Raw genomic sequence first — 15,058 nt, 5'->3', positions numbered from 1 at the left:
TTTGCCGCCATAGCAACAAGATCACATGATCAGAGGAAAAGAATATGGGTGCCCATATAATGACCCGAGTTAATCACAAGAAATGATTTTCAACTCATTAATTTAAATTAGTTTTTGGTGATATTTAAGGAGTTAAATATTATTTTTAAAGAGAATTAAGTAATCTAAACCACCATTGAATCAAAGTAAAAGAAATAGACATTCCCAAGCTAATACACTTACCAGGTAACATCACAAATACAACCTCATACAATATATCGTCCAATAAAATTGAATACATTTTACTGAAACCAATGATTACTTCTTTTCTAATAGTAAAGAAAGCCCCTAATTACAGTTCTGATAGGGCTGCACTCGGCTAGAAATAGCCACACGAAGTTATTACAGTTCTGATGTTAAATTTACGTTTGAAATTATTTAAGCAATTTTGTACACATTCACAGTTTTCTGCCCACAAAATTTATTGACCACCAAGGTAATATAGATTCACATAATTACAATTTTGATGTACTACACCCTTCCGGGCTTCGAATGGATGACCCACGCATAAGAATGCCTCCACGTAACGGGGTAAACACCCACGGATGAGATTGGATTGAAGAGCGGGTCGAATTGCCTAACGAGCTTCGAACCGCTCCCCTTCCTACTTTCTGTGCCGGCCCGGCAGCCTGAGCACTTGGGGGAGTGGTACGTTCGAAAGAAAAAAAAACTAATACTTAAGATGGAGCCTTATGTCTATAATATGAAAATAGGATCTCGGGGTTCAAATGCCTATTGGATACTGCTTAGCACTGCTACAAATGACAAGAATCATAAAATAGGGGTTACGAATATGAATTTATTCAAATATGACAATTTAAAGAAGGTGACACAGCTCTATACAATGACTCTCCACATATGGGAGGAAAAGAAAATAATAATCACTTTAAAAGACGAATCGCCCATGGGCGTCGTCTACATAACGGTATGATTGAGGTTTTGCGACTTGCTATCGTTCATTTTTCCTCATTAGTTCAGACTGTTCATGAAATTTTTATATTATTCTGTCGATAACACCGTGAGATGATCTGATGTCCCTATTCACAAATATTACTAGCTGTTCTAAGCATGAACATAACCGGGGCCTACGCTACATATTATCATATTAAAAGAAACATTTACATGATACACAAACGAACACACATACCATTTAGCTAAACCCCGGACTCCTCATCTATCACCAAGACCACACAACGTGCATATAGGTTCTGTTTGAACTCAAAAATATATGCACATAATTACGAAACATACACTGATATATGGATATATACACTTCATACACAAAGGGGAGCCATTTCTAGAAAGAACAGCATGGTTATCAATGTCTCCGGCCCAAGGCGCACGCCTAGAGCAGCTCGCTCAAGGGCGCCATCATAATCCGGAGTCGAACTGGCAGACTCCCGACCGAGAGGTACCGTGGGTTTCTGTAGATCCCTAGAATCGCTAAAGTCTCATATCACCGGATATCTGGGGGAGATCCCTACTCATTTATTAAATACCTTTAAAAAAAATCACCGTGATATTATCATTATACAAGTATTCTTAGCTAGGCCATTTAAACCAAACAGTGGGGCGCATGGAGAGGGCTCCAAGTCTTAATACAATGGTGCATACGGGATCCTTCTGTCACGAGGGCGAGAGCCAGACATTCACAAAAAAAAACAAGGAAGGGAGGGCGGTCATTCACTTCGCACGGCCATTTCTCATTCATTGGCCACGCCAGATTCTTCTCTCCCTCAAACGTTCACCCTCTCGTCTCGGGGACACATATCCATGGCCCATTTCATTTGCTTATTCATATTATCGTGGAATTCCCATAAAATACTCTTTTATTCTCTCTCATTATTATCGCTGAGCGCCAACTGTGGGCACAATCACTTCTAACTCATTTCATCGTAAATTACTCGGGCATTCGGCCCTCTCACTACGTCTCATATCGCGTATCTTCTTCCCTTGGGCATATGGCTCTCATGACCCCTCGTTCCTGCCACAGGAACTATACTTATATTTAAATCTTCTGACCAAAGATTAGAGACTCCTGCCTCTGGGCGTCACCCCGGCTATAGATAAAAAAAAAACACTCCAAACCATTCTGGCCAATTAATCAAAAATCACGGGAGACTTGCACATGGTTCCACACACCTATCTAAATAACACACATATACCTCTCTCGGTCGGGATTTCTTCTTTCTTGCTGTACATGCACTGATTAGATGTGTAAGCTAGGCATGCATTGTCTGACTGACCCATGAGTTTCCCCGGCATCTACGACAGCCACGTGGGACAATAACTACCAACATTTTGACATGGTTTTCCCTGCTCGCCAGCACTATTGTTCCAACCACCCCTATGGGAAACTCAAATATTCTCCTAACCTTGTTCCCATATTTACTAGGACATTCTACATATTACTAGAAATATAACCCTCACGATAAGCTAATCATTAAAAAAAAAAAAAATGAGTCGTCCGGGAATTTAGCTCCCCTGAATTTACTTCAGCTATCTAAAGATCAATAAAATTTCCATATAGGACATGCATTATCTTACAACATTTTGATATTTACAAAAGAAAGCTAATCCTATCCCCCGGTTATATCATGCTTAGAAATTAAATTTGGACATCACTCATCTGTTTGGTGGCCGTTGTTTCTCCTTCCACGGGAGACCCATGGTGAAGTTCTTAGTACTCCATGACCACTCGGTAGGTGGCGGGCGTGCAGTCCTTCATCCCTGGTCCATACAAGTCCGACATCCTGGGGAACTCGTTCACAGCTGAAATCTTACAGTAATCCAAGATGGGTACACTTTACACTCGTCACACGGCCTCTATTTCAGAGTTTACACCCACGAATAAGACGGTCTTTCAAACCACGGCGGGCGCGTTCACAGTAAGAATCGGGTGACTCACGAGACTCGAGCCCCTGATTCAAAGTAACACTTTGGGTGATACCAAATTATGAATTTCACTGACTCATTAAACCGGCAGTTTCTCAGCCGTATTCTGCTACTTGTTTGTAAATTATGCTCGCGGATTTTACTAGTTTGACACGCAGCACAGAAACAATTCACCTAGGCTCGTTTGGCCTCCCGTTCACTTCACAAAGGCGTGCTGGACACAATAGCACTTTCAATAAGCGGTCAAGGGTTTTTGACTGTAAATTGGAGCACCGCGGGACACGGTGTCCGTCTCAACGACCCGCAAAGAACAACTGTCTCTGCAATGGCCTGCCCGGCCTATATTATCTTGCCCGCCGGAAGCTTGGGGGCGTCAACGTTCACGGTTCATTAAGAACAAGAGCTCCTTTCAGACCAAGAATTGAAGAAATTTAAATAGTGCATCTTGTAGCCCTCTGTCTCCTCTTTCATTTGAGCAAAGCGTGCTGGACCTACGATCAGCAGTTTTTATGTAATTTGCTTCCCGCCTTTGATTAATTCATTAGCGTCCTCTGGAGGGTGGAGTCATCTTTGAGCGCGACTCTTAGCTTGGGTGACGCTCTTGTATACACATGTGTTAGCGATATGTCACCGCTGGACAGCTGGTGACCTCATTTCTTCCCCTGAATAAATTATTACATATTTTTAGTCTGGGAACCGCAGAAAATTCCGCTCTATTCAATGGTGCGTCTCACATAATTTTCCTATGTCTGGATCAAAAATATCATCCCATTTTTACGCGCCAAAATCCGACGTTGGCACCCGTGACACGTGCATAAAAAACCGGAAGTTCCTTATGTTAGTTTGGAACTCTGGGAAGCTAAGCCACACCTCGGGGCGTATCTGACTACTCCAGCATCGCGTCCCCTTCTATCTCTCTCTGCAAGTTGAGAGGGCATTTCCGCGGGGGCTTGGCTCTTGCTTTGTCTTCCCTTTGTTTCCCAAGCACTCCTTCGCGGGTTCCGTTCTGGCCGGACGCCGCTCGATCCCCTTCGCCCATACTGCTACCAATGACGCGACCTTTAGGAGTAATTTTAATGGAGTAGAAAGGCCCACATCATTCCCATGAGCTGTACAGGACACTGTACGGTTTCAGTACACAATCCAAGTATCGTAGCAACAGCTTGAGAAAATTAGTATGTAGACCTTACTTGAATTTCATGCAGGTACCAAGGGAAGACTGACGATGTTACTTACAGTTTACAGGCAAGATGTTTAAAAAAGCATCATCAAACCATTATGAAAACATTACAGCCTTTGGCCAGATGGTCATTTAACCACCCACAATCACATTCCAGCAACATCTTCTCTTTTTCTATTTTGAATGAAAGGTAAAACTTCGCAGCCACAGCAGACACATGATGCTTTTTACACCGAATGTTCAAAACAGTCGAAGCTCAGTTCATTGTCACAAACAGTTGATCTCAACAAGTGACTGTTCTCGGGGTAGCGCGACTAACTGCTAGATAGTGCCAGTAGGGTCCGTGGAAAACATCCACTGTCGTTTAGCGCTCCATGTAATTTACATGTATTGATAACAAGTGTCACAGTTGTTTTTTAAAATCCTGTAGACCGAATTTACCAAGAAATGAAATTAGGCTTTAAGGTCAACATATAATATCACTAGCAGAAGTACCCATTCTTCGTCCGGGTTATCAGAAACTGGCTTTAGTTACTCATACTACCGGTGTGACTGACTTCATTAGATATTTATATCACTGGTGTATTTACTTAAGTACATAGGAATTATTTGTCATGTTTGGAATTATAGTGTATCTTCTTCTTCTTTTCTTCATGGGGCCTCTAAATATTAGTTCCTAATTAGCATCGACCTCTAAGATCTTTTGCTACCATGTTTTTCCTTCATTCCCACCTAGATATACCTGGTCCCTTCACAAAGCTGCAGGTTTAGTGTAAGTATACTTCCGCTAGATAGTACCACAAATATAAATATTATTGAATGTATTTGTTTGATCCGACATTTCGTAACTGTTACAAATGATCAAGGAAATACACGATGCATAAAAGAAACTACTATAATTATCGAGAATTATAATTCTCATGTCCCACATCATATAATGTATCTGAGTATAAATGTTGAGACATTTTTTCAAGTCTTGACAATCTTGACAATTGTGTACAGTATATAGGTTTTCATGGTTATAATGATCGTAAAAGTGGACCAAAATATCGACACTAATAACATCACTGATCCTACTACTCCTTTATTTGATAGAAAATAGTTTAAACTATAAGTAACAGACTCCGCAAAATGCTGAAACCTAAGCCAGTATGTAAAAACGGAGGTCTGTTGGCAACCGCTGGTCACTGTACTAAGGAGATCTCCGGGGCTATTCTTTTTATACTTCACTCCCTTTCCATCCATGCCTAAAGGAGTGCTATGAGCGTCTTACACAACAGTTTATTTTTTCCAGATTGTAAGTCATATCTGTATCAATTTTGGTTGGCAGCTATGCCCAAAAGTACATGCATAATCTAGCTGATGTAGAATCCTGGAGCTTATGTTGCCAAGGTTATGGCCATTCGTTTTTTTATCCGATTCCTAGACCAGGGAGAGTGTAGTTCCAATATCTCCATAACGGTTGGTTTTAGGGCCTTAATACATGGTCTTCGGTTCGGTCTTTTGTTCTTTGCATCAAGGGGCTTAAAATGAGCTTTGTCTCGTCCTTGTACGACAAATTCAATTTCGCTTATATTAGCCTATTATTTTAATATTTTTATATCTCCCGTCATTGCCCCCCTTCCCCACCTCGAATTGTTTTGAAAATAAAATACAGCCCATGTTACTTACTGGCAATGTAGCTTTCTTAGTATAGAAGTATAGATTACATCCCTACACATACGGTTGCCATCAGGAAGGGCATCCAGCTGTAAAACAGGGTCAAATCCTCATGTGCGACACAGTTCGTAGCCGCAACCTCACAGGTGTGGGTAAAGCAATAGAAGAAGATACTCATTTTAAGAAAAATTCACACACTTTTTTATTCTTTTCACCCCCTTAAGTGGATTTTCCAAAAAGAGTGTGTTCATTTTTAAAGAGATTCCAAGTACCAATTTTAAAGTCTGTAACATCTTCATTTTTGAGATATATGTACCCTCATATAAATAATTCAACTCCTTCCTCACTTCTTTTCACATACACCCCCTCCCCCTTAAGTGGATTTTGTGAAAACGAATATTTGTGTTCTTTTATTTTTAAAGGGGATTTCAAATATCAATTTTCATGTCTGTAACATGTTACGTTTTCGTGATTTATTGTAGATAATTTCGCTGCTGTAGAATCCTGAAGCTGATGTTGCCATGTTTACGGCAGTTCATTACTTTATCTGATTCCTAGAGGAGGGGTAGCGTGGTGCCAATATCTCCGTAATGGTTGGTTTTAGGGCTTTAAAACATGGTTTTTGGGCCCGTAGAGCTAGCCGAGTTTTGTTCTTTGTGTCAAGAGGATTAAATTGAGCTTTGTCTCATCCTTATACGACAAATTCAATATTTTGCCTATATTAGCCTATTATTTTTATATCTCCCCCCCTTGCCCCCCCACCTCGAATTGTTTTGAAAATAAAATATAGCCCATGTTACTCACTTGCGATGTAGCTTTCTACAGGTGAAGTAATTTTTAAAATCGGTTCAGTAGTTTTTGAGCCTATTCGTTACAAACAAACAAATTTTTCCTCTTTATAATATTAGTATAGACATATCTTAATGTTTATAGGCACAAATTTCAACCAATGCTTGATAGGCAAACATATCATTTCCAAAAAATGTTATAAGACAAAAACACAAATATTTTTGGCACCACACACAAGGCTTTAAGGCCAGATTTTTCTTGACAGTTTCCCTTACTTGTTTGAAGACAATATTTCACGGGCGCTTCAATCTCAGGAGGTCTGCCCGTTGTGCAATTGGTTGCAAAACTCAAATATTTAATCATATCCTTTTGTGAGGAAGAAAACTGAAAATGAATGAAGGAGTGCATTTTCAATATGCTGTTTCTCTGATAAACATCAAACTGAATGTCTTCACAAGCTGGCACAATGTGTGTTGAATGGCAATACAAAGCCTTCAATTGCCAGAAGAAAACTTATCCAAGGCTGTGTTTTCCCTGTAGTGCCAGAAGGAGTCTGGAGAATTTCTATATTGTTGCCTGGAGGAATGTCTTCAAGGAAGCTTTTATCACTGTAAGTCATCCAGGAATCTCAGTAATGAACATTTCTCTTCAGCAAATGGGAAGAAGGCTATTTTAAATCAGTACTTTAATTCCTTTTTTCTTATTTTCCCTGATTTTGTGGCTGTTTCAATTATATTTTTGGCATGAAACAATTCTTTGGAAACTTCAGACAAAGTTTCAGTCCCCTCTTGTATTACAATGAATTATTTTGTGAAAATGAATGAAGGAGTGCATTTTCAATATGCTGTTTCTCTGATAAACATCAAACTGAATGTCTTCACAAGCTGGCACAATGTGTGTTGAATGGCAATACAAAGCCTTCAATTGCCAGAAGAAAACTTATCCAAGGCTGTGTTTTCCCTGTAGTGCCAGAAGGAGTCTGGAGAATTTCTATATTGTTGCCTGGAGGAATGTCTTCAAGGAAGCTTTTATCACTGTAAGTCATCCAGGAATCTCAGTATATCAATACTGTCAGTATATATAATTGTGTACAAGTTGTTGAGTGCACTGACTGAACAATTGTTTCTGTATGTTCTCACCAACAATAGAGTCCTTTCCACCTTCATATCGTGCACAAAACCATTCTGATCTGTATTGTATGTTGAAATAGTCTAAATATCGCTCTGCAGCTGCTCCCACAAATTTCTTTGCGAGTTTTTCTTGTTACTCTTCTTCTTGTAGATGCTTATGGAAAACAAATTTCATGATTTTTCTACTTTTTATTCTGTACCTTTTATTGAACCGACTCAACCAACCAGTAGATGCGCTGAAATTACTTTGTCGTATTGAAATCCTCTGAATGACTAAATTTATAATACCAATGTAGTTGGTCCATTATTGGACATCATAAAATGCTGTCAACCAGAAATGAGTTAACTGGAAAATTTATAATGTCCAATAATGGACCAACTATATTGGTATTACAAATTTACTCATCTAGAACAAATATTTCAGGTTCCCTATGGGAAACAACATCTTTATCACATGTACAGTTGCCGTAGTGACGTCACCATACAACAAATTTTTGCACAAACCACTACTTACTCCTCCTCCCACTTATTAAATCATAAATGTACAGCTTTCCTCTTGCATGCAACATCTATGGCATGTTTCACTGTCTTATGAGGTCTGAACTCATAGCTTGAACTGGCAGATTTGTCAGATTGATGGGAATCGGACTCGGGGCTCAAACTCTGATCCATAACACCTCTCATACCTGACAATGGTATGCTGACTTGTCTTTCAGATAATGCAGGTGAGGTGTGGCTGCTTCCGCTGTCACTTTAGCTACCACTGTCTCTCTCCAGAAATGACTCCAAGACAATGCTGGCACCCATGAAATGATTTTCAGTTAGTTTGATCACATCACCCTCTCTTCCGAAGTTGTTTCACATGAAGAAGAGAAACCTTTTTCACGGAAATAACAAAATTCATCCTCTAAAACCTTAGCCAGATTCATGACTGCCCTCTCAAAGAAACATGTTAACTGCCTCGCAGAGCAAGCTCAAGGTAATACGTTTGCTTCAGCTGGTCACCAGGGCTGTCCAAGTCTAGCTATATGCTAATGCGTGCAATCTTATTATACATTTTTGTATCGATTTCAGGACCTAACAGCTCAAAACAGCAGCTAATTTTTTGTACATTGCCTTCTTATGGTCCCCTCATCCTCTCTGCAAAATTTCATTGTCGGTTTTGATATGACCGTATCGAGAGTTCCCATGTCATTATCTCAGATAAGTTTATAAGCCCCTGGGGTGATTTCAAGTCAGATACTTTTGTTTTTGTTGTTCTTCTAGATGCTTTATATCTTTCACCATATGGTATTATGTCAATAAACCTATAGGCCTAAATATCATCTCATTTGTAGGAGTACGACCATCCCTACAAACTTCTTCTAGACCAGAATGGCCACTTCTTCAGAATGGTTCATGAAACAGGAAACAGCATGGCAGAGTTCCTAATGACAGCAGCAGAATTGGTAAGAACTATACTGTAATAATTGAAGTATATTGATACAAATAAAACATACTTTTATTGGACTAATTTAATCTAGGATCACCCAATCAGTACACACATACACAATTGTACGTGATGATGAATAATAACACTTTACTAAGTAGTGGTTTTCCTCCTGTCCTCTCTGTGGGTATCTGACTGGCAGTCTTTATCTGGAATGGGCCATCCATCTGTAATTTTAATTGACTGCTTTCAGCTTTTACTTTCACTTCACTTTGTACACACTACAGTCATTACATACAGCAGATCCATGGAGCCAGATTCAAATACACGTCTCTTGGCTGTCACAACGTATGACGATGGTACACTTGGATCAACTCCAAACCCCACACTATCAACTTGCAAGGCTGCTCCACGTACTGAACTATAAGGAACAATTAAAGTACGATAACAATATTCATGCTACATCCTTGAAGACTTCATTTCCAAATCTAATATTTCCTATTTCACCTGACCTTGTTCAACTGCACTCCATTACTCTTGTTTTGAATTTTCTATTTTTCATCTTGTTCTCCATCTGCAAGACTGTGTGCACACCATTCAGCAATTTCTCCAGATCTTCTGCAGACTCAAATAAAATAATAATAGGCCTGTCGGTGGCAAATCTCAGGGTTTTAATTTCCTCCCCCTGTGTTGTGATTTGTTTTCAAATTTCTATTTGATTTCCTTTACTGTCTGTTCTATAAAAAACCCTTATGACCACTATGATATTCAACAATTTTGTGACTGTAAATAATAATAGATGTGAAGCTTTGTATGTTGGAAATGTATCCTTTTTTTCTTTATATTTCCTTTTTCACTCAAAAACTAACTGAACAAGTCCTGTGTATGTTTAGAAGTATCCTATCATTCTATCTCTTCTTCTGATGAAATTTTGCCAAACTGTTCTCTTCTCAGCAATTCAATTCAGTATCTCTTTGATCCACCCATGACATTTTCAGTATTCTTCTCTAACCCTGCATTTCAAAATCTTCTATTCTCTTTCTTTCTAGCTAGCTATTGTCCATGTTTCACTTCCATACAATGCCACGCTCCAGGCAAATGTCTTCAAAAATATATTTCTAATTCTTATATCAATGTTTTAAATAAGTAAGTGTATTTTCTTAGGAAAGGCCTTTGTCCTATGGAGGTCTAGTTCCTCTGCCTTCTGGTAGAGTAAATTGAAACATTAAAACTGATGTGCAGGCCGTCTAAATGGCATCAAAATAAAATGTCTGCACACATTAGCTAAGGACATAGAGTTATTATTATTATTTCCAAGTGTTATTCAAATCCTGTAACTCTCTTACAATCTTGATAACATTTTCACTTTGAATACAGTACTTCCATGATAATAGAGGTTCTACCAAATTAACCTGTGAATGAAATAATTTCTTGAATGTTAAATTGATTTTTAATTCATACATATTTTCCTTTCCTTAGGCATACAGAACAAAAGAAGAAACCAGTTGTGTTACTTGAAGCATAACAATGAAGAAGCACAAATCATTGCAGGAATAATGAGTTCAAATATGAAATACCAAATTTACTCTGATGGAAGATTTTGAAGAGTACTGTTATTTAATCTTTCTTTAAAATGTGGGATTTGAACAGAAATATTTCAAATGCACATAGATTCACAGAAACGATGTTTAAATGGTTTGAGAAGTTATTTATGGTAACATAGAACTGAATAAATCTTGTTTACTAAATACAAATGAACTGATAAGAGATTATAGCTTTCAATACCTCTTAATAAGTTACTGCTAGAATATGACTATAGTTCTTGATTGGTTTATTTCATGTTATTCCATTAATTTATTTTATATATGTATATAAATGTTATTTGTTTGTAGTATTATGATATTAAAAACAAAGCTCTCATAAAGCTTATAATATGAATTAATTCATTTGAAGATGTTTACATGAGTTTAATAAAGTGTCTATCTACTATGGAAATGAACATTAAGCATTAACACAGCTTGTCATTTCTATTAATATTACATGTCAAAAACTTTTTTTTTTTTTTTTTTTTTTTTGGCTACTTGCTTTACGTCACACCGACACATATATGTCTTATGGCGACGATGGGATAGGAAAAGGCTAGGAGTGGAAAGGAAGCGGCCGTGGTCTTAATTAAGGTACAGCCCCAGCATTTGCCTGGTGTGAAAATGGGAAACCATGGAAAACTATCTTCATGGCTGCCGACAGTGGGGTTCGAACCCACTATCACCCGGATGCAAGCTCACAGCTGCACGCTCCTAACCGCATGGCCAACTTGCCCGGTCATGTCAAAAATTGAAAGAGAAAATATATAAATAAATGTACATAATAAAGATGGTGGCAGATACATCACAGATGTAAAGGTCATCCCTAGTGAAAGCATGGACAGTGACCACAGATTGTTGGTAGTAGACTTCAAACATAAGACTAATGAAACGCAGAAAATTATTATGAAAAAACCAAGGGTTAAAACTTGGAAGTTGTAAGAAGTCCAAATAAAAGAAGAATACAAACTAAGGATTCAACAGAGTTTGCTGAAGGGTGAAGTAACCAATGTTAATGAAGAGTGGAGGGCCTTCAAAGACACCTTTGTGGGAGAAGCCAAAAGCCTATGTGGAGTTACAAGTTCTATCAAAAGAAAAAAGGAGACACCATGGTGGAATGATAGAGTGAAAACAGCGGTGAAAGAAAGAAACCAGATAAAGAAGGCACTGGACAAGGAAAAACAAAAACAGGGACAAGAATGAAATGAACAAGAAATACAAAGACTTCAAGGAGTATACAGAAATAAGAAACTTGCTGTAAAGAACATTGTAAGGGAAGAAAAAGAGAAGAAATGGAATGAGTTTGCAGACAAACTGGAAGAGGACAGTAGAGGAAATATGAAATTGCTATACAGAGTAGTGAAAAACAAGCGAAGGGATCAAGAGACCATAAAAGCAATAGAACGTGATAATGGAACTCTGGCACAAGAAGAGGGAGAAATTAAACAAGAACTCAAGATCTATTTCAAAAAGCTGCTGAATGGAGATACAGAAAACATACCAACGGATAGAGGAGAGCCAAGTCGAGGAACCACAACTGAACCACCAATTACATGGCTTTAAGTTAAAAATGTGCTCAAGAGCAGGAATTCCAGGTATCCAATGGCTCTACAGACCGCTTAACAAGATATGGGAGGAAAATACTATTCCTGAGGACTGGAAGATGGGCATCATTGTACCTCTTTTCAAGAAAGGAACCCAGCAAAAATGTACTAATTATCATGGTATCACACTACTGTCTCATATCCTAAAAATATTGGAAAAAATAATAGAGACCAGAATCAGAGATATTGTTGAACCAATTTTGGAAGAAGAGCAGTATGGTTTCAGACCAGGAAGGTTAACTACAGACCTTATATTTGCAATTAGGGTGCTAATGGAAAAATACTGGGAGATGAACAAGCCTTTATTTCTAATATTTTTGGACATTGAGAAAGCATACGACATTGTACCAAGGGAAAGAATTTGGCAATGCATGAAAGAACTTCAAGTGCGAGACAGCCTCATAGACAAAGTGAAAATGTTGTATAGTGGGAATAGAAGTTGTACTCAAGTAAGATGTGGTTTGTCAGACTGGTTTGAAACAAAGAGAGGAGTGCAGCAGGGCAGCTCATTGTCACCACTTCTATGTATTATTGTGATGGATGTAGTAATAAAATCTATTAAAAGGAAAGAACATGGAGATATCAAAGCCTTCACATTTGCAGATGATGTTGCAATCTGGAGTGACTCAGAAGAGGAATTGGGAGAGAGAATGCAAAGCTGGAATGAGGAGTTTAAGAAATATGGTTTAAACATCAGCAAGACCAAGACGGTGGGGATGAAAGTGTATGGGGAAGGAGCAGAACCAATAGTCATGTTAAATGAAGCCCAACTGGACAGTGTTCCAGTTTTCAAATACTTGGGTAGCATTCTATCAAATGACCAGCTAGCAAAATATGAGGTGAACAATCAAATCAATAAGGCAACACAATTTTACCACAAGGTAAGACACCTGCTGTGGGATGAGCAAATACCCATGAAAACAAAAATGACACTGTACAAGTCCTATTATACACCAATTCTTACATACAGTCTCGAAACTACAACACTGACCAATAGAGATAATTCCAAACTTCAGGCAGTTGAAATGTAATTCCTACACACTATGATCCAGAAAACCAGGAAAGACAAGATTAGGAATGAGAAAATTAGAGAAGAAGTAGGAATAGATGATTCTCTCCTCAATAAGATTCAGATATCAAGACTGAAGTGGTTTGGTCACGTGAAGAGAATCCCAGTAAACAGAACTACAAGGGGGGAATTTGACAGAAAAGTAGAAGGAAGACAACCCACGGGAAGGCCACGAAGGAAATGGATAGATTTAGTTAAGAATGATGTACTGCTGAGAGGTCATGATTGGTACAAGTTGGTGGAGGAAGAATGGTAAAAGGACAGGATGAGATGGAGGAGGCTCATATACCACACCCGGGAAACTGGAGATGGTTTAGGATGATGATGAATTATGTATATTTTAATATTTGATTATTGTTGTAAATCGTATGTACTAATTTGAAAATGAGGTTTTCCAATGTTATGCTGTCTAAGAAAAATCAAAGTTTAAAAAATATGCTTTTGTATTTTATTTGTTTTTAATTTCGTTACCAGCTATACAATCCAAGCATTTTTTAGGGTAACACTGGAAAACCTCAGACGAAGTTCACACAGGAACTGTCAGTACTTGGATTCAGTTCTCCTTTCCAATGAAGTTGTTAATTTTCAAATAAGTAAAACTTATGATAGGTATAAAAGCAGTCCAAAATTCATCATAGTACAAAACGTGACCTCATTAATTTCCTCGTAATGTATGAACTGTATTTTAAGGCAGTTGAGAAGTCTCTTTTCGAAACTAGCTTATTCATAATACTGTACAGGTACATAAAAGTTATATAATCTGGCAAGTTGGCCATGTGGTTATGGGCGCGCAGTTGTGAACTTGCATCCGGGAGATAGTGGGTTTGAACCCCACTGTTGGCAGCCCTGAAGATGGCTTTTCATAGTTTTCATAGTTTCCCATTTTCACACAAGGCAAATACTGGGACTGTACCTTAATTAAGGCCACGGCCACTTTCTTCCCACTCCTAGGCCTTTCATGTCCCATTGTTGCCATAAGACCTATCAGTGTCAGTGCCACATAAAGCAAATTGCAAAAAAAAAAAAAAAAAAAAAAAAAAAAAAAGTAATCATAGTAGATTAGAGGTTTACTGTTATTTCCTTAATAACTGTAAGCAAAGCAAAATACCAAATGACATTCTTCTTGTACACAAAGGTATGAAAAGCAATCCAAGTTAACTTACATGAGAAAGGAAGACCAATAGTATTGCAAGTGAAGCAAGCAAGCTTGTAGTTTTATGTGACTGTTGATACTGTGGTCATAGTCATGGAACATTCAGTGTTGCTGGAATCCGAACTATTAGAACATGACTTTTCATTTCAGTGCTATTGTGATTATAATGATGTATCATAGTAAAGCATATTATAAAATCATACAGTGGCTATATTTATTCACATTATTTTCCAGGGCTGATCAAAATAGTTATTAGAAGTCTTTTATTAGGTCAGTCATAAAGTGATTTTAGACTTACATTACACTATAAAACACTATTTTCTTTATTTCAACTATTATTAGTATTTTATTTTACAAAATTAACATGCGAATAATGCTATTTGCCCATATACGACAAGTATGCTTTCTGTCTACAATCCGTCAACGACTTCTACTTGGACAATTTTAAAGTTGTTTGATTTAAATTAAAGATACATATCTCTACATTCTGCATCACTATGTTTTTGCATTTATAGTTATCACTTTAAT

At 37.9% G+C, this 15,058-nt stretch overlaps 1 protein-coding gene across 3 annotated transcripts in view; it reads left to right on the top strand.

Moving 5' to 3' along the window:
- The window catches only part of LOC136866156 (ATP-binding cassette sub-family C member 4), a 294,433-nt gene extending 283,376 nt beyond the window's left edge, over nt 1-11,057 (top strand). For all 3 annotated transcript variants that reach the window (XM_067142874.2, XM_067142875.2, XM_068226640.1), the window contains 2 exons: nt 9,030-9,140; nt 10,601-11,057. In XM_067142874.2, coding sequence (XP_066998975.2) covers nt 9,030-9,140; nt 10,601-10,639 — 150 coding nt within the window. In that variant the 3' untranslated portion in view covers nt 10,640-11,057. The remainder of the gene's footprint in view (nt 1-9,029; nt 9,141-10,600) is intronic.
- The last annotated feature ends 4,001 nt before the right edge of the window (nt 11,058-15,058 follow it).

This window comes from Anabrus simplex, chromosome 3, assembly GCF_040414725.1.
Source record: "Anabrus simplex isolate iqAnaSimp1 chromosome 3, ASM4041472v1, whole genome shotgun sequence".
Lineage (NCBI taxonomy): Eukaryota > Metazoa > Arthropoda > Insecta > Orthoptera > Tettigoniidae > Anabrus > Anabrus simplex.
This window is presented reverse-complemented; position numbering and strand designations above follow the sequence as displayed.